Source organism: Diadema setosum, chromosome 8 (assembly GCF_964275005.1).
Source record: "Diadema setosum chromosome 8, eeDiaSeto1, whole genome shotgun sequence".
NCBI lineage: Eukaryota > Metazoa > Echinodermata > Echinoidea > Diadematoida > Diadematidae > Diadema > Diadema setosum.
This window is the reverse complement of record NC_092692.1, coordinates 37,965,655-37,984,345: the sequence shown is the minus strand read 5'-3', so window position 1 is coordinate 37,984,345 and position 18,691 is coordinate 37,965,655. Positions and strand designations below refer to the sequence as shown.

At 37.2% G+C, this 18,691-nt stretch overlaps 2 protein-coding genes across 2 annotated transcripts in view; one reads left to right on the top strand and one right to left on the bottom strand.

Annotated features, from left to right (window-relative positions):
• Positions 1–10,912, top strand: part of LOC140232244 (uncharacterized) — a 36,311-nt gene extending 25,399 nt beyond the window's left edge. Inside the window, exons 16-27 of the mRNA XM_072312378.1 lie at positions 267–347; positions 1,186–1,256; positions 1,792–1,993; positions 2,368–2,475; positions 3,239–3,405; positions 4,119–4,179; positions 5,648–5,716; positions 7,356–7,532; positions 8,126–8,194; positions 8,943–9,056; positions 9,541–9,641; positions 10,741–10,912. Of these exons, the coding sequence (XP_072168479.1) occupies positions 267–347; positions 1,186–1,256; positions 1,792–1,993; positions 2,368–2,475; positions 3,239–3,405; positions 4,119–4,179; positions 5,648–5,716; positions 7,356–7,532; positions 8,126–8,194; positions 8,943–9,056; positions 9,541–9,641; positions 10,741–10,912 (1,392 nt within the window). The remainder of the gene's footprint in view (positions 1–266; positions 348–1,185; positions 1,257–1,791; positions 1,994–2,367; positions 2,476–3,238; positions 3,406–4,118; positions 4,180–5,647; positions 5,717–7,355; positions 7,533–8,125; positions 8,195–8,942; positions 9,057–9,540; positions 9,642–10,740) is intronic.
• A 6,190-nt stretch (positions 10,913–17,102) lies between these two features.
• The window catches only part of LOC140232243 (inactive rhomboid protein 1-like), an 88,427-nt gene continuing 86,838 nt past the window's right edge, over positions 17,103–18,691 (bottom strand). The window contains exons 15-16 of the mRNA XM_072312377.1: positions 18,061–18,214; positions 17,103–17,557 (exon numbers count right to left, since the gene is read on the bottom strand). Coding sequence (XP_072168478.1) covers positions 17,120–17,557; positions 18,061–18,214 — 592 coding nt within the window. The 3' untranslated portion in view covers positions 17,103–17,119. The remainder of the gene's footprint in view (positions 17,558–18,060; positions 18,215–18,691) is intronic.

Below are 18,691 nucleotides of genomic sequence, written 5' to 3'. Positions count from 1 at the left end.
ATACGTAAATAGAAATAAATCATGAATCCAGCTTGTGTTACTCAAACACTCCCAAAAAGCTTTATAAAAAATGGCAGAAAATGGAATGGTTAGAAACTATGATATAGGAATTTATAGCGCTTACTGCTTCCGGGTGGTGATATTATATCTATTCATCTGTTCATTGACTCTACGGATATATACATGTAGTACGTACGATTTCTGTTAAAAATGAATTGATAGCGATTATATATGTGTGTCTGTGTGTATTTGTGTGGTTTCTACAGACCAGGTATGATTATAAATACATCGATCCAGGACCAGACGATGAATCGACTAATGTAAGCGGCCGATATTTCGCTCTTAGGGTAAGTGGAACTGGACCTGTTTTTTCCTTCAAAATCCCAATGAACATACGTATGAATATTGCATTAACATGCTGGCAAGTTAACCTTGTTGCTGATCGTGTCATTTGATCGTGTGAGGCACGTCGCATAGGTCCTACTGCTTATCCCTAGTGATTTTTTATTACAACTCTCTTTCCCAAACATCTATCTCCTTTTCCAAGTATTTCTGTCTTTCAACTTTTAATTTTAATTAAATTTAATAACGAGATGAAAACGATTAGAATTCCTTTAAATCTCGTCTTATTGTCGCACCTATCAGCATAATTGCAGTATAGACTTTTTCGGTTTAAAGACATTGCACTGAGACTGATCTCGGCCATATAACTGGGGACTTCCCAAAGAAGAAGAAAAGATGATTTATAGCTTAGAGCCACGTGCATTGTTATGTCCGTGCATACATTCACTATTGTTAGACATACTGAAGCCCCCTCCCCTTTTTGGCTTAAATATACATTTACATTAAAAAAAAAAAAAAAAAAAAAAAAAGCGGCACCCGAACCTAACGAGTCTACACCGGCTAACATTGATAAAGAATGATTTCTTTTCAATGTTATATCTGTTGGCTCAAGTGAGCAGTACCAAACAGTAATTTACTTATCTCCTAGGTATTTTTTTTAAATTCCGTATATTATACAATGTCAGACATTTTTTGTTGAATGTAGTGTTGAGAACACTGTCATGATGTTGAATCGGCAACTACCCAGCTACAATTTTTGACGTCGTACATTATACCTCAATGAATTAACACGCATGCGCCATAACCACTCGGCATCATAATACTGAACACGTTCCTTTGCAGACGATGTGCCAGTTTGGGCGGGAAAAGCTGCTGGAACACGAACTCTCACAGAACATTCTCAAACGAAAATGGTAAGACAGAGCAAGATATCTCATAGCTTCTGAATGTAGTGTAGGAAATCAACGGTCAAGTAAATTGTCTTGTTTTGCTGCATAATAACAAAATAATAATCATGTATATCTGTGCCGCTAAGAAAAAAAAATCACATATTAGATAAGGTCTTTTTTTCTAATATAGCGAACATCGATGTCGAAAAGCGAATATGCCCTAGTCAGAAATGTTGCATACATAAACTATGCAAAACCCTCGAGTTTAGCAGTTGTGATCATGAAATTCCAATGTTATTGGAACTTTGACAAGAATTCTGCATCTTACAGCTGGCCGGTTTAAATTTGCAGCTTGTTAACACGGGTTACAATTCGTTATTCCGAAGGCTCGTTTATCCGAAAAATGAGAAGAAAAACAACAACAACAACAAACCAACAAAGAAGATCACCGGATTTATTAACGAACCCTATTTCATTTAGAATTACTAATAACGACATAATTGCTTAAGAGACATAATTACTGAAGAATATTTTGTTGATTGTCCTTCTAAACGTTCAGGGACAAATTCGGGCGTTTTTTCTACTTCACGGACTTGCTGATGTACATGCTGTTCATAGCAGTGGTGACGGCGTACAGTTTATTTACCCCGACTTACCCCGAAGCTTACTACAACCCTGACATCAATGAGTGGGGTGATTGCCCGTACTACAACTTCACCCGGTACCCGGAACTGGCGTGGTACGTCTACTACAACACAGAGGTATTTATAAACTCGATTCTATACTTCTGCATTATTACACGCTGAGAAATGGAAATATAGTGGAGATTTTTCACCTTTTAAAGCAAAGCAATATTAAGATAGTGAAAACGAGCCTTAGAACCAAAGGAAAATGTTCTTTTTTTTCACCACTTTAATCCAGAAAATCGCATTTATTTTTGCTTCCCTCAATCCTGATAATAATTAATTTTCTAACCATTATTTTCTTCATGTACCTAGGCCAAACTTTCATTTCCTTATGTTTGTTTTCTTTTCCTTTTTCCTTTTTTAATGCACAATCTGTGTGAATTCTACTGTATGTATATTATCAAATTCAATATTCTGAATTGTTATTTTTTTTTCTTTGCAAATTCCAGAAAGACAGGTACTTCTACATCCAGCCCGTAACCTATTATCTGGGATATGCCGTCCTTTCGTATACTATGGGTATCGCATTCGGAGAGCTGATTGAGATGTACATGATGGTAAGGGAGACACAATCATTTTGTTTGCTGGGTCGATTGATTTTGATGAAGTGTTTATCTACTGTGATAGAGCCTCAGCTTCAATTATTTGCAGTTCTCTATGTATGACGAAAACCACGATAAAACGGAAAACCTCTCTCCATTTTATTCATAGATTGATAACTTGAACTTCGTCTCATTTGTGCTTTCTGATAAGGTGGTCAAATTCTGAAGGCTATAAACCACGATTTAGGGGCTCAAAGAGAATTTAATATTCAGATGGCATTTTTATAAACACAGGAGGTTACGTTGTTAAAAATAATATTAGCATGCTGTTATCGTCTTATCTTTTATGTAAAGGTAATCATTATAATTAACATGCATAATGTTGTCATCATCTTTATCTAGCTTGAATCTGAGCCTCACGTCTCTGTTTGTCTGTTTGTTTTCGCACTATCATAGTGCACAGTAAAATATATACGCATTGTGATACGCAGCAAATCAGGAACCAAAACCGTCTGCCCGCAAAGGCAGCTAGACAAAGAGGAATAGAACCACAGTTCAAGTAGAAACGTTTTACCATGCCACTTTATTTCGAGATAAAACTATGAAAATCAGCTCCGGAATTAAGGTTTCCTTTTCGTTTGGGTACCCTAAACGGAACACATTTTTCCGACATTTTAATTCAAGCCTCGGTACTAGATTACATTTACAAGTATGAGGCCTGTTTGTCAGCATTTCCGGCAATGACGTCATTTTCTGTCACGTCTCAATTCTTCAAAAGCGTTTCCAATATTTCACTGACGTCAGCAATCTCATCGACTGGGTGACCATCATCACCGCTACGGTGTTCGTCATGCCGCCGGGAAGTCCCCCGTGCTTCTACAACTGGAACGCCGGCATCATTGCTGTTTTCTGCGTTTGGATGAAATTCATCATGTACTTCAGGGGGTATGTCGCATGTACATAGAAGAGTATACTTCTTCTTTTTTTTTTTTCATGTGTTTTCATTTCTTTCGAGGAAACCATGCTATAGTCAGGCTTTTTATATTTATTCGATTACGGTTTCCCGAATCGGTTTTTCTTTTCTTTTTACTCTGCGTTTGTAAACTGACATGCATTTTTCGTGGCACTGTGTATCAAAAATAACAAGTATCTAAGAATCTGTGTGATGATATTCCGAATTATACGACCATAAACCATCAGACTTAAAAACTATTGCTTTATGAATATGTTTATTTGCTACGTTGATTGAGTCGTCGTTGAATTGTTATATTGTGTTCATGTTTTTAGAGAAAAAAAAATCAGAGTGAAAACAAAACACACGAACACACAAAAACGCACTGTGTAATGGTTGTAATTGCCGAATAATGACGTTATAATGTTTTAAACCTAACACGTGACAGAGCAGTGTTTCATAGCAGTTTGATATAGAGCCTAAGCAATTGTATTGGACAGTGAAAAATAGTCATCAGGGTTTATACCTCTGAGGAATATACTCACGGTTATGCAAATGACGTCACAATGACTCTGAAGACAGCACAAAAGACATCATCAGAAAAAACTTTTCCTATAGGAGACAGATCTTGACACACAACTGAATTCTTGACTACCATTACCGGTTGTGACGTTTTATTGATTTTTCCCTCTTCGTCTTCTTGTAGGTTCCACGCCACTGGTTTGTACGTGCTCATGTTCATTGAAACATTCACATCTATTCTCAAGGTACGAATATGAAAATACCGCTCCGCCTTCACACTGACTTTAAAAATCAGAGTAATGCCAAATAATCAAAACTGAATTAGTTTCATGACTATCGGAAATCTGGCATCTGTGCAGACGCCGTCACACACAGTCAAAGATAACATAATGCTGGTGCTAGCTGTCTGTATTAAGATTTTAAGATTTTGTTGATTGTATATAAGTCACTCATTGGTCAAGCCCCCAGTTACATATCTCAATTATTAGTGCTTAAATCTCACAAACATACTCATAATAATTTGTGCCGTTTCAAGGACACTCTTCTCATATGAATTCCAACACGTAAAATAAAAGTGACATTGGGAGACAGAGCATTTGCCTGTGCAGTTCCCAAACTCTGGAATGACCTATCATTTGAAGTCAGGAAATCTCCAACTGTAGCAGTCTTTAAATCACGACTCAAAACACATCTTTCTTTTTTCTTTCATTTAACTGTACATTATCATCAAGTACATCAGAAGCTTTTGTAGCGCAGAAGAATATAATGTCTATAGGTTTTGCGCTTTATAAATTGATAAATTACTATTATTATTCATTTTGTGTTCATTTTCTTTTAACGATTATCTTTAGCTGTGGATGGGTTCCATGTCATTTGTTCCTGCGACAAAATGCTTCCAATCAAATATCTGCACGCCACGCCAAACATGAAACCTACAGTCACAAACATAGCTCTAGCCTTAATCCTAATCCTCACATCAAACTAAACCTGAAACCCTATCACAGCCCAAACCCTGAAGTCCTTGGCACATGCTTGGAGGGCAAATGTCGCAAGAGCTAATGCCGTGTCACCCTGTGATGAACACAGATTTTATTAGGTAAAAAGGGGAAATGCTAGATTTTGAGATTTAGATCTCTATATTGTTTGTTCTTTTCTCATGCTATGTTTTATATAGTGACACTCTTTGTTTAAAATGAATATGAATGGAAATGAATGTATAGTAAGACTATGACCATGACTGTACAAGTATACAATGATAAGAACTTAATGATGGTCTCTTGCAATGTACAACCTGTTGATACTTTGACATTTGTTGTTTTGAATTGTCTTCCTGATCATCATAATTACTTGAGATGTTGATGGCTTCAAAAGGGAAAGTGTTCTCAAGTTTTAGTTTGTCACATAAAATTTTGATAATGGTAAATAAAGTACAAGGCATAAAAATACAATCCTATATCAAAATATGTGGGCGTGTTGTGATGTTTCCTTGTGGACTGTGAGTGTATAGGCCCTAATCCGGCTTTACGTATTGATTTATTTAGAAAGCGTTCAAGGATTCAAGATCTGATGAAAATATTATGTCTGTGTGTCTACTTCACTGTTTGAATCATTCTTTATTAATCATCTGTCTGTCCGTCTGTCTGTTTTTTTTTTCTCTCACACACACAATCACGTTATATATATATCTCTCTCTCTCTTTCTTTCTTAAATCAGGCCATGGCAGTTTATGTGATGTTCATAATCGCCTTTAGTGTGTCATTCAACATGTGTCTTGGAACCATGGTAAGAATGATATGTGTTCACAGGACTAACCTTCCATACCCAAATATAATCAGATTATAATAGGTTTATTGCCACTTAGTCTAATGCCAGGTGGTCTAATCCGCAGATAGTCTAACACCAATATGGCTAAACCTATTTGGTCTATTATCAATTTGGTCTAATAGCCAATTGGCAATGGTTGGTTTAATCATCATAAATTTCGTCTGATGCCCATTTTGGCTAATTGCCATTACGTCTAATTGCCATTGCGTCTACTGGCCAAATAATCTTATTGGCATCTCGTGGTAAGAATGATATGTGTTCACAGGACTAACCTTCCATACCCAAATATAATCAGATTATATAGGTTTATTGCCACTTAGTCTAATGCCAGGTGGTCTAATCCGCAGATAGTCTAACACCAATATGGCTAAACCCATTTGGTCTATTATCAATTTGGTCTAATAGCCAATTGGCAATGGTTGGTTTAATCATCATAAATTTCGTCTGATGCCCATTTTGGCTAATTGCCATAACGTCTAATTGCCATTGCGTCTACTGGCCACATAATCTTATTGGCATCTCGTCTATGTAGTTTTTGCCTCATTCGGTCTAATACCATTCGGTCTGTTTTACGTTTAAATCTAATCTAGTCTACTTTCATGTGGTCTAATACAGTTGGTTTAATTACTGTTTTGTCTACTCGTCTAAATTTCACTAGGTCCAATACTCACTTTGTCTATTTCCATATTGTAATTCCGGTAGATTTCCATCTGGTCTACAAGCCAATTTGTGTAATGTCATTTTTTTTTTTTTTTTTTTAAACAGAGGGTTTGACGGCTAGCGCCTGATGCCCTATGATTATAACTATGTAGGCCTACATTGCACTTTCTTGTGTTTAAAGTCCCTATGCAACGTCAGTCATGTGCATGCAAAAGTTCATGATATACAATACTCACGTTTTATTCTGAAAGAAAATGAGAACTCGGACTCACTTAGTGTTCACAATTTGTTCAGTTATCACGATATCTCATTTCCTTTATTTTGTATTACATTACTATGATCTGGTCTGAACTTTTTTATCTGTTCGCCGTTTTTCAGTCACAAATACTGACTGTTCGGGGCTAGCTTACAACCTAAACAACCTTATTTTAAATGTTGTATAATATAGGGAATATATAACCAGAACTCAACATAAGCAGATAAGTATTATTATTTTCATAATATGTTTGGAAAAATGAAAGATCGCTTGAATTACCTCTTTGAGAAAGCAGGTGGAACAAGACCTTAACACGTTTCAGTAATAAGTCAAGGGAATGTGTACTTTTTATTAAAAAGTAATAATAATTTGTGGAAAGGCATCTTTCACGTCATTAGATTTTGTCACAAGATTTCCCCTCCAATTACTACGCGCAGTTGATCACACGATGGCAGCATAATTTTATTGCTATGATGTGCACTGCACTGCAATGATGTATACTTTCCACACATTGTTATTTTTACATTGATCACTGACATGCCGCTGATAATTTACTCGGACACACTTTCAAACTCTATAATACAAACCTTAGTTAAACAGACATGACAAGATATTGTTGCTGATCACTTTTGACGATCCACCCCCCCCCCTACCCACCCCTCCCCCCCCCCCCCCCCGAAGTACGCCTTCTCCAACATGCCGATGGCCTTTCTGTCCGTACTGACCATGATGCTCGGAGAAATCAACAAGGGCGACATCTTTGCCGAGGACGTGGACCTGGCACCGTTTGAGTTTACAATCTATGCTCTATTCGTCCTATTCCTCCTCATTATGCCTGTCGTCATCAACAACTTAACGGTAAGTTGCAACGGATGCGTTATGTGATCACACAAAACGATACAAGTAGATATATTGCGACGAGTACAGTAACGGCATGAGGAAAAAAAAAAATCTTATTTTGACGTGTTGCATAGTTACTTTGTTAAGACATGCAAAAGTGATCCAGGGGCCTTCACTTTGTGAAATAGACGCCCTCTACTAGTGGTCAGAGACTCCAATTTTGTGTTCAGCGGTCGGCATGTAATGACATAAATGTATAGATGTTTTTTGGTTTGTTTGTTTGTTTTTTTTTTTTTTTGGCCGGGGGGGGGGGGGGTTGCTTTTAGCAAGTACATCAGAACACATGTACACAGATTTCCATACTTTTTGCGTAATGCGTCTTGGTTTATGTATTTTTTGTTTGTTTGTTTTTACAATACGCTTTCCTAAACATGCGTTTTGACGATGCCAATCTTTATAAAAATCACAAGATTATTTCATAAACGAACCATTTACATTCAATGATAAGTAAATAGGAACTGAAGTTATCCTGAAACGCATGTACATTTCTCGTCGTGTTTATACACATAGCCTTTTAATAGGTCATCCTTTACTTTACTCCAAATATCTAGATCGGTATCGCTGTTGGTGACATCGACGGGATCAAAAAGAAAGCGTTCATACGGAGGAATACCATGCAGGTATGATGCAGAAAACTTTCATCAGTTGGGGAAATCGTACAATAGGAGATTTAGGCTTCTAACCTTTTATAACAGTTTACTTTCTGGCTATAGCTTTCGTCCACTCCTGTGGACTTCTTCAGGCCAAGTGCCACAGGAGTGGACGAAAGCTAGCCAGCAAGTAAATCTCCTGTCAGCAAGCAAATCTCCTACATTGTACCATGCAGGTATATTTTGACTCCTATCATTTTTCTTATTTCTTTGTCTTTTCTTTATTGGTGCTGTTAAACTGTTCCACGTTCAACAGCGACACAGTATTACTGTGATATGATATGACGCTATCATGCACAAAACAACGATTATAATGATCACAATATCAAGAAATAATTATACCAACAATAAGAACAACCAAAAGACTAACATTTCATTGAGTTTGGGAGATGATAAAAGACCATCAGATAGGAAGTAAAACAAGGAAGTCTAATAAAATCGGGTCCCAAAGTTAATCAGATTCAGCACTTACTTAACGTTTTGTCTTTTAAATTGTATTTAGATAGATAAAAACAAAACTGTCTTTTAAATTGTATTTAAATAGATAAAAACAAAACAAAGCAAAACATTCGTCCGACATTTATAGACGAACCTTCTATCATTCCCGTTATCTGTGTTTACCCTCTTTCTCAAAGTCTGTTGGTACTGGTGGTATGGCTTTACACTCTAAATACAGCATCTAAATTATTTTGCTTCGCGCGCTTCAAACCCCGTGCAGGCGAACTATGTTTATCACATGGAAGTTAAGTGGCCTCGTTGGATGCAGAGAATCCTTTACCAGCCTGAGAACGTAGTCACGGTGAAGCCCCGGGGCGGGAAGTACCTCTCTTGGGTAAGTCCTCGTGGAACATGGAAGAGGGTACTCCTCCACCATGTTTGTGTAAATTCAGCGAACGCATTTATAAAGAGATGTATTTTCTACACAATGATTCGTCGAGCGCGCAAATTTTTATAGTAACAATAATCATATTTCAAGTACTATGATTGGCAAAGGGATAGACAAGGGGATTTCTCATGTTCACAACGGGATTTCTCATACCCTATAATTAAGAATTAATTAACTAAGAAATAGAGATGAACACGACGCTTACGGTTTACCGCACCTAACTTGACAAATTTGACTGAAAGACCAGACTAGCATTCTGTCTTCAAAAACATTCGAAAAGAGTGTGAATAGTTACGTTTTCCTCTCTATTTGACAAACATTTTTATAATCATGCTATGAACCCATGAATAAATGAAACAAAAACAAATATAATAAATCACATAAAACAAAGGTTGGCATTTGAAATGCTTTTGATTTTTTTTTTTTTCAGTTGTTCCCTGATGAAAACGATGCACTAGTCGAAAGGGACGATAAGTCTGACCCGAGAACGGCCGAGCACGTCTTGGCCGAATTGCAGCGGCAAAAGAGCACGTAAGTCGGCTACAAGATTTTGTATACACCCATTGTCCTCGTATGAAGTTTCATACATTCAGAATGTCCGTTTAGATAAAGTATTTTGCAAGTACAGATATGAAAGCTTTCCAGCTACATTACTTTGTATATCTCAGAAAGTTTCAAAATTTTGAGACCGAGTATGATCTTGTGATCACAAAGCAGTATATTGATGGTCTAATAGAAGTAATATTAATGATCTTATGATCTTTTGCCATACTAGTCTTCTGTTATGAAGAAATAGAGGAGATATACAAGTTAGATAATAAAGTCAGTGTTAAAAGCAGCATATCATGTGAAAGTTGTACATCTCGGATCTTAGCGAGCAGTCGTTTTAGACCAACCACTATGCTACATTCCTACTAAATTATTGTCATAAATTTGCCAAATGTAAACAGTGAAGGAAAAGAAATCAATAATTCACTACCCTACTGTGGTTTGACTGGGAACGGAAATATCAATCCGAATATAAGGCAGTTAGTAATAATTATATGAATGGATTATTATCGTTTAATAAAAAAAATACTTTTGATTCCGTTATCATCGATTTACAGTGAGATTTTCAACTGAAATATCTTGCGATATCGGAGACCTTTTCTAAGAATCCCAGAAACTATCTAACCCCGTCGTTCTCACTATACTGCTATACACACTCGTTTGTATACAATGTCAATGGCACATGGATGTGGTGGTGTAGAGAGGGTTAAGACGCCTGCCAGTTCGGAGTACTGTACGCTACATTCTGCGCATAAGGAAATTAAAGTTTTCTGAGGAAAAAAACAGACAAACAATATGGGACAGAGTTCTAATGAGAAAAGTCATGGATAGAGTCTGAACGCGGTTTCTCCATCCGTTGCAGTGAAAGCACATTTCCAAGTACGCATATTCAAGGAGAATGTTAACATAACAGCCAAATTGGATTACGTGAGACCTATAAGTTGGTGATATGATATTATAGCTTTACTCCTGTTTTGTTTCATTTGTTTAAAATCTGATGCGTGGTTTGAACCATCGTTGACAACAAACTGGTCTATTCTAGATATCCTCAACTTGTTTCGTTTTTGTCTTCTTTCCCCAGACTTGCCACTATGATGCTCATACAGAAGCAACAGAGCGACCTTCTCCGTACCCTGGCTGATAAAGAGGGCGTCAGCACAAAACTCCAAGACGTGACAGCTTTCAACGATCTCTACGATGACGTCATGTCGGACGAAGAGAACGACAACGACCCGACGTCATCGCTTGCCTGAAGGGTGCTCTTTAACCCCTCCTCAATGAGATTTTGAAATCCCGCATAGACTTCATACAAGGGTTATCAGGTTTAAGCAGGCAATGTATTAATTGACACTAGCTAAAGGCGAACCTCGTTACAATGAGCACGGATACAAAGAGATTTCGTTAGAACGAGATTTGTTACGTAATACTGTCGATTTTATTTACTTTAAGTCATTTGTCCTTGTTAACAAAATTTCGTTAGAACGAGGGGATTTGTCCGGTAAAAGTGTCATTATTTTCCCTCCATTTACTTTGTCTGTTTCAGCAATATTTCATTATAAAGAGAAAATGTTTACTGGTCCTATTAATTGTACCTCGATAGGACGTGGTTTGCCATAACTCATTATGTCAGTGAAGTAAAACCTAACTGGAGAACATTACCATAAGCTTAAGAAAATGTTCAAGTAGACGTACTTTATACTTGGTAATTACGGTTTTACATGGTTGCATGAAGAAGTGAACATCATGAAAAAATTGTATTTTTCGGATAACATACACAGAACGATAACGGGTAAATTATGTTTTAAAAAAAAGAAAGTAGAGAAAGGACACACGATCACTTCGGATTGTGTGTACCGTATTCTGTGTATAATTATGCACGCATTGCTGGAAAGAAATTTGGCCCATGCCAAGCATCAATCGCTGAGCACTAATATCAACAAGGTGCCCACCATTTTGTGATATTTTGAGGTAGCGAGGAAAAGTGTTCCTCCTGGTGCTGAAATTGTCAGAGAAGAAAAAAGTGTGATAGGGTAATACAGTCAATGATATGAACACAAAATTTCTTCGACAATTGGTGGCACAAACACGTGCACAGAACAAATGCAAGTATGATTCTCTTTGTTGACTGTTCCCATTACTATAGTTCTACTGAAGATGTTAGTTTTACAGAATCATTGATTTTGAATGTGATACAGACCAATGCAAAATGATTGTCATAACTTTGCACATTTCAGTAAATATGCTGCTCGATACTGGTGGTCACATTAGTTCAAAGCATAAAGGTCGTCATTTAGAGTTGAGCACCTTTGCAGCCTCATGCTTTACACATGTGGTTACAATGTATATACCTGTATACTATTGTATAGACACAGTCTATCTGTATTGATAATGCAGTGCATTTGCTTACTTGTACATTCTCTGATAATTGTTAGGTGTAATACAATGTAATAATGTAGACCCTCTCTTTCAATATTGTTGTAAGACAGTTTAGTACTTGGCTATTATTCATCTTTAGCAGCACACACACACACACACACACACAAACATTATTTGGTCATTTACAGTCTACATTGAAATCTGCCATCATCTGTAACATTCATCTTCTTGCTTTTCCATCATTGCCTACTACGCTAGTTAAAGATCTACATTTCGAAAATGCCTTGTAGATTTCCTACTCTGATAGATATTATACTGTAACAAGTATGATTAGTTTTCTATGTTAGAAAATGAATGATGTACATTGTATAAATATTAACAGCCATTTCAACTAACCATGTAATAATTTTTCTTTTGTGTTTAGCTTTTTAGTATGAAGATCAAGGTGACCAATCTCGACTAGCACTTGTGCTAACTTTTGGTTCCCTTGTTAACAACAACTTTGTAGAATTATGGTACACGTATCATATTTAAATATAAATCTCAAATGTCATCCTTTAATTATGTATTGTAAAGGAGTAATAGATAAGTAATTTTTTTTTTCACATATGTAATTATACAATAATGTTATGATTGAAAATGTACATGTTCAATTGTTGTTGCTAATAAAACTTCAAACTTCAACTTCAATTCTAAATCCAGAACTGTAATTTCTTCCGTTTTCTGCACTCCTGCCTCCATATCCTATATATCACTATGAAGATCTCACCCAAGCCTTGATATGTACACAATATTCGGCAGCTCTCCCACCATGTTAGTTATGTCTTTTCCGACCAGGAATTAAATTGTGTTTAATTTGAATAATTTGAATAAAGTCAAATGACATAAATTCACAGAAATTAAGGATTGCAAGGTGTACTCTGATCAGTTAGTCCATGTCATATTTCATGGTGAAAATGAATTATGCTTGTTATTTCACATACGAGTACATAAAACTAATTGAAAGGACTACATTCTGAATAAAGCACACAAGAAATCCAATATTTTGTTTATTTTTTTTATTCCAAAAAAGATGGAAAGGTCTTTATTTACACAGTAAAATAAATTGCACATGTTCATTTAATGTATACATAAAGTCATCATAATATGGCAACCATACACTGATGCATATATAAATATTTCAACAATATATCAATCATTACATGAACTTGTAAACACATAACATCAACCATCAATGCAATACTTACATCAGTACAACCCCCCCCCCATCTTCCCCATGTCAAAGGTCAAGTTAATTGACTTAGTCTCCAATGCAGACTTTAAATAAGTCTGACACTTGGAAACAATCATCTCAATTGCTATCCTTTCACACAAAACAGCACCAATTTTGCATATTGTAATTCTCACATTTATATGACGTTCACTACCAGCATGAATGCTGCACACAGACTGGGGATTTCAGCGCCGTTCTGCTTCTAAACAGTGGTCTGGACAATCAGCACCACCGTATTTCACTTACAGAAGGCCACTGCCACACAACACAATGGGAGAAGTCTTGCTCCAGCAGAACTACAGATGTATGTAGCAATCAAACTCAGACAAGATTACGCAGATAAAAGTATGGAGCATGCGCGCAAGCATGAGATAGATAGATAGATAGATAGATAGATAGATAGATAGACAGATAGATAGATAGATAGAGAGAGATGTGATTCATTGATAGTGGAAGAATAATGAACGGACAATTAGACAAATACCTGATGGGATAGAGAGAAGGATAAACAGGAAACAGAGAAAGGAAAGAAGAAGCTGAAAAATGGGGAGTGATTAACCCGTTGAGTACGAGATGATTCTGCTATACCACACATTTCCCACAGACACCTGCCCGAGTATATTCGGGATGAGTTTTTAAAGGGTTTATACATGGTACACAGTGACAGAGAGATATAAATTAGTTCTTTGTCTCTCACATTCTGAGATCTGAAAATTCACCAGTTATTACTCTTTAAAAATGTGGTGGTTCTTTTAATGAAGAAAATTGATGTAAAAATACTTGCATTACAATTATATCTCATTTCAAATACCAATTTAAAAAAAAAAGAGAGAAAATCTCTCATAAGTCTGTGGCCGATTACAATCTTTACATTGATACATGTATCTGAAACCTGATCATCAATAATTTATTACATTGCAAGCAAGATGCAATTCAAAAGTGAAAGGAGTTTTAAGCAAACAAATTGATGCCGACATATTAAAAGCCTTGCTAGGAAAAGAAAAGGAAACATAAACTCAAAAGAATAACATAAATTATGGGACTTTGAATATCTGCACATTTTTTTTTTTTAATCCTTTTCTCAATTTCACTAAAGATCATTATTTCCTTTCGCTCACATTTGTCCTAGTACCAATAACTGGCAAGATATATCAAAGCTATCTAGTGTTTTCCAATCAAGCAGCAACAAAAGAATGGAATTTCAATGACTACAAAACAAACTACAGGTCACTAAAAAATAAAGAACAAAACTTACTTCATGTATGCTATACACAACAGATAATGATGAAAAGAATAGATTTACATCCACCCCACCCACAACAAATTAATCCATCTCTGTTTTCTTGTTTCCTGGACATGCCAAATCCTGTATCAGAGTTACACAGCATTACTCGTATTGAAGTAGAAGAACTGAGATTTGACTTGTGACGAAAAGTTAACCCTAGTGAAAGCATATCCGAAAATGATAGCCCCAAGTCGTCGCGGCGGCAATACTAAGATTCCCTCAACATTGAACAGCATGTCAACTTCCAACAAAAATGCAACCGTCAGTTCCAGTCAAAGAAAATGTCATTCTGAAGAATGCTAGCACTGCAGGGCAAACTTCAAGATTATTGCAACTGATTGCCCTGCATCGACATAAATAAGCACTGATTAGTGTTTTATTAGAAGCCGTGACAAAAAAAAAAAATCATGGGCATACAAACTCCGGCTGGAGTCGAAAAATAGAATTCATTCATTTGAATAACTTCAAGATTGTACCAAAATAGCTAACGACAAAAAGGAACGCTGGGGGAAAAAGAGGAAGGTTCCCCTTTCATCCCTGAGAGATTGAACATCAGGACAGACCAAATCACAGAATTTCAAACAACTTTGATAATGATAGAGGAGATAACGACATATATCAAGTCAGTGGAACATTGAGTGCTCTTTGTTAAGTCTTTCTTGTGACTCCAGTGCTTTTCTCTTTACATTACACAGATTAAAGTAACAGCGTCGATGCAAATGTGAAATCTCGCAAGAAACTGCTGCACATTTTTACCTTCTTCTCCCCCCTCCCTCCCCCCCCAAAAAAAAATCTTTAATATGTTCTCTGATTGCAATAACCTATATTACGCCCTATAAAAATGGAGAACATTTCAATAATCAAAATCAAGTCATTTTTCCTTCACTACATCATCAAAACCATAAAATCTGAAAGTCGTGGGAGATTCAACTAATTATCTCTGGAATTGGACAATTTTCCCATGTACTGAATACATGGCACATTTTGGTTCTCATAGACAATGGACAAGGTACAAGTCTCCAGGTTGCCATGGTAAAAGAGGAAAGGTCTAGTTACACTCAAGAGCAGCATCAATCTCTTTTTACACTGCATGAACCATACTGCCCTATTGCAGCAAACAAAGGAAGCAAGTTAGAAGCAAAATGCTATTCATCCTCATAAATGAGCATGATGTATCTGCCGTTTACATTGATATCGGTGCAGTGTGATGACATCTCGATTTTTGATATCTGTCAGGAGTATCCCTTTTTTCCCCCTCCTAAACACATGGAATCCGAGTGGAACGTGCTAAGTCCAGCCTATACACATCCTTCACTCTGATTGGGACGATTTGTGACTTGCTTCCTTTTGCCACAATTGGCAAGATTGCATTTCCTTGTATTATGGTACCAGCTGCACTAAAAGAATTCTTCAGTAAGTAGGTTGGGATCAATTGATTTATACTGACTTTAAGATACATTTACACATCTCATTTACAATCTAAAATGGTATAAAAGTATGAAATGTTGTCTTCCTAAAATCTGATGGCCTAGAACAACTAACTTGCGATAAAAAGAGGCACGTTCTTACTAGCCACAAGTATGTGATGGTTTAAAAAGGTTTAAAATGTACGCTGAATCTTCATCATTATATGAAAACATTGTACATACTGCATTCCACTAAGTCCTGGGTGCCTTTCTATCCCAGAGTACAACAGGATATGAGGCATTGACTACAGTGGGATCAGTCTAAAATATATGAAAACAGAAAAAATCTAAAAGCATTCTTTTAAAATCGTTATGGCATCAACAGGGTTGTGTGCAGATGAAAATTTGTGGCGCCAAACATGCTTTAGCTCTACTAAATTTCTCCATCATTAAAAAGAAATCATTCATTTGATCAAAGTCAAGAAGGGGCAAGCAAGGAGAAATAAAGGCAACAGCATGAAGAGGAATTGCAAATGTCCAGATATCAATGCAAATATGTCGTGACAAATGACCATTGGACATCAGACTCCTGCCGTGGTCAACACGGTCCCCTGTAAGGTGGTGACCATACCCCAGGCACCATGTTCAGGCAACACTGGTGATAATGTCTTCCTCCAACAAAATATACCCTTGGTTCTCCTGCTCTGTACCTCATCAAGAAAACTCAAATATTGCAGGAGGACCATCCAGAAGTTGCTTGCAACACTGGTAGAAGTTGTTGCACGATGTGCAGGAACTGCTGTGAGCCTGTGAGATGCAGCACCAGGGAAAACTGTTCGAAAGGCGTGTTTGATTTCGGGGCAGCAAAACAAAAACCTGGGGTCCTAAAGACTTCCGACTGAACACAATGCAGGTATGGTGTACACTGCTACGTTTTAACAGCGACAACCTGGGAACAACATGTGACCAATATCATCATCACACAACATGCCAGATTTTTTGTCTGAATGTCCTGCAGAGCCACTTGGCTGCTAGCGCCATGGTTCAAATTCTCAGGCTGAGCTGGACAAAGTCTCCACACAAGACATCGATGTTCTGTTTTTAAAATTTCTATTCTTCATTAGGGCGGAAGTAGAGAAGGGTCCTCCAGCTTAACGTTCATGTCGTTGCAGAAGTCCTCCGTGATGGGCACGCAGTTGAAGTACAGACACCACGAGCACTCTGTGATCGGCCGCACGTAGAAGAGCGTGAAGCCGACGGCAAAGTACGTCGCCAGCAGCACGGCGCAGACCACCATCTGGATGCGCTTGCGGTTGCGGTCGAACTCGCCGAAGCAGATGTAGGGGAGGAAGATGAAGGAGAGGAAGATGCCGCAGACGAAGCCGCCGAGGTGGGCGAAGTTGTCGATCCATGGGAGGAGGCCGAGGAGGAAGAGGACTGTGATGATGGCCAGCAGCTTCAGCAGCGCCATCCCAGGAGAACGCAGGATCTGCCAATTTTGGAAGACTTCCACCACCAGGCAGGCCAGGAGACCAAACTGGGCTCCAGCAGGACCCACCTACACAAGAGATAAATATAGAGATAGATTTATAGATAGGTACATACATAAATGGATAAATATATTGATAGATAAGATAGATAGATAGATAGATAGATAGATAGATAGATAGATAGATAAGACAGAGAGAAATAAAGAAATAAAGAAAGATATATAGAAAGATAGAAAGATGGATAGAAAGATAGATAGATAGAGAGATATAGATAGATAGATAGATAGATAGAGAGATACAGATAGATAGATAGATATAGATATAGATAGATGAAGAGACAGAGAGATATAGAAATAGTTAGAAAGATAGAAAGATAGATAGAAATTCAGATAGATACATGTCAACCATTCGGCTAGAGCAGTTCATGACTAAGATGAAAACATTTGCTTTGGTAAGTTATGTTGTGATAGTGAAAGTCTTGACATTGTGGAGATGGATGTACAGGCTGTCCCCATCCTTCTGAACAGGAGTTGGGGAGTGAGGGAGTGTGGAAAGGGGGAAGGGGACTCACCTCAGCCCGGTAGGGGATGAATATTGCACTCGTGAGGTTGCCCCCGATGCCGCTGAAGATGTAGATGATACCTATCCTAAGCCAGCCAGCCAGCTTCTCCAGGTCTCGTAGGATGGTCATGTGCATGATGAAACTCAGCACACAGTGGAAGATGCTGCAGCAGATCAAGATAATCATGCACAAAAATGATTAATTGAAGGATAAAGGCAATCCTAGTTATACAATAATGGACAGGTGGATTCATAGCTCAAAAGATTCACAATCAATTAAAGTAAAAGTGGAAAGGCAAAAACAACAACAACAACAAAACACACAAAACCTAACTTCCAAAAGGAATCAATGAATATAATATACAAAAAAAAAATGCATACAGATCAATGGTGAAATAAAAAAAAATATATATATCATATGATATCTGAGTCAGCACACACATCACTGCTGACATTCATCATCAAAGTTTTTTTTTTTTGAGTTTTACCTTTGATCCAAATAAGACAATCTCAACAAAAGAACAAAATGATGATTAAATCACAAAAGAAAAGATTGAGGGAGACTGAGTAAGAAAATAAATTTGAATACACACACACATCTCTCATCGCATGTTTGCACAACAAAGAATCTCAGTCACCCT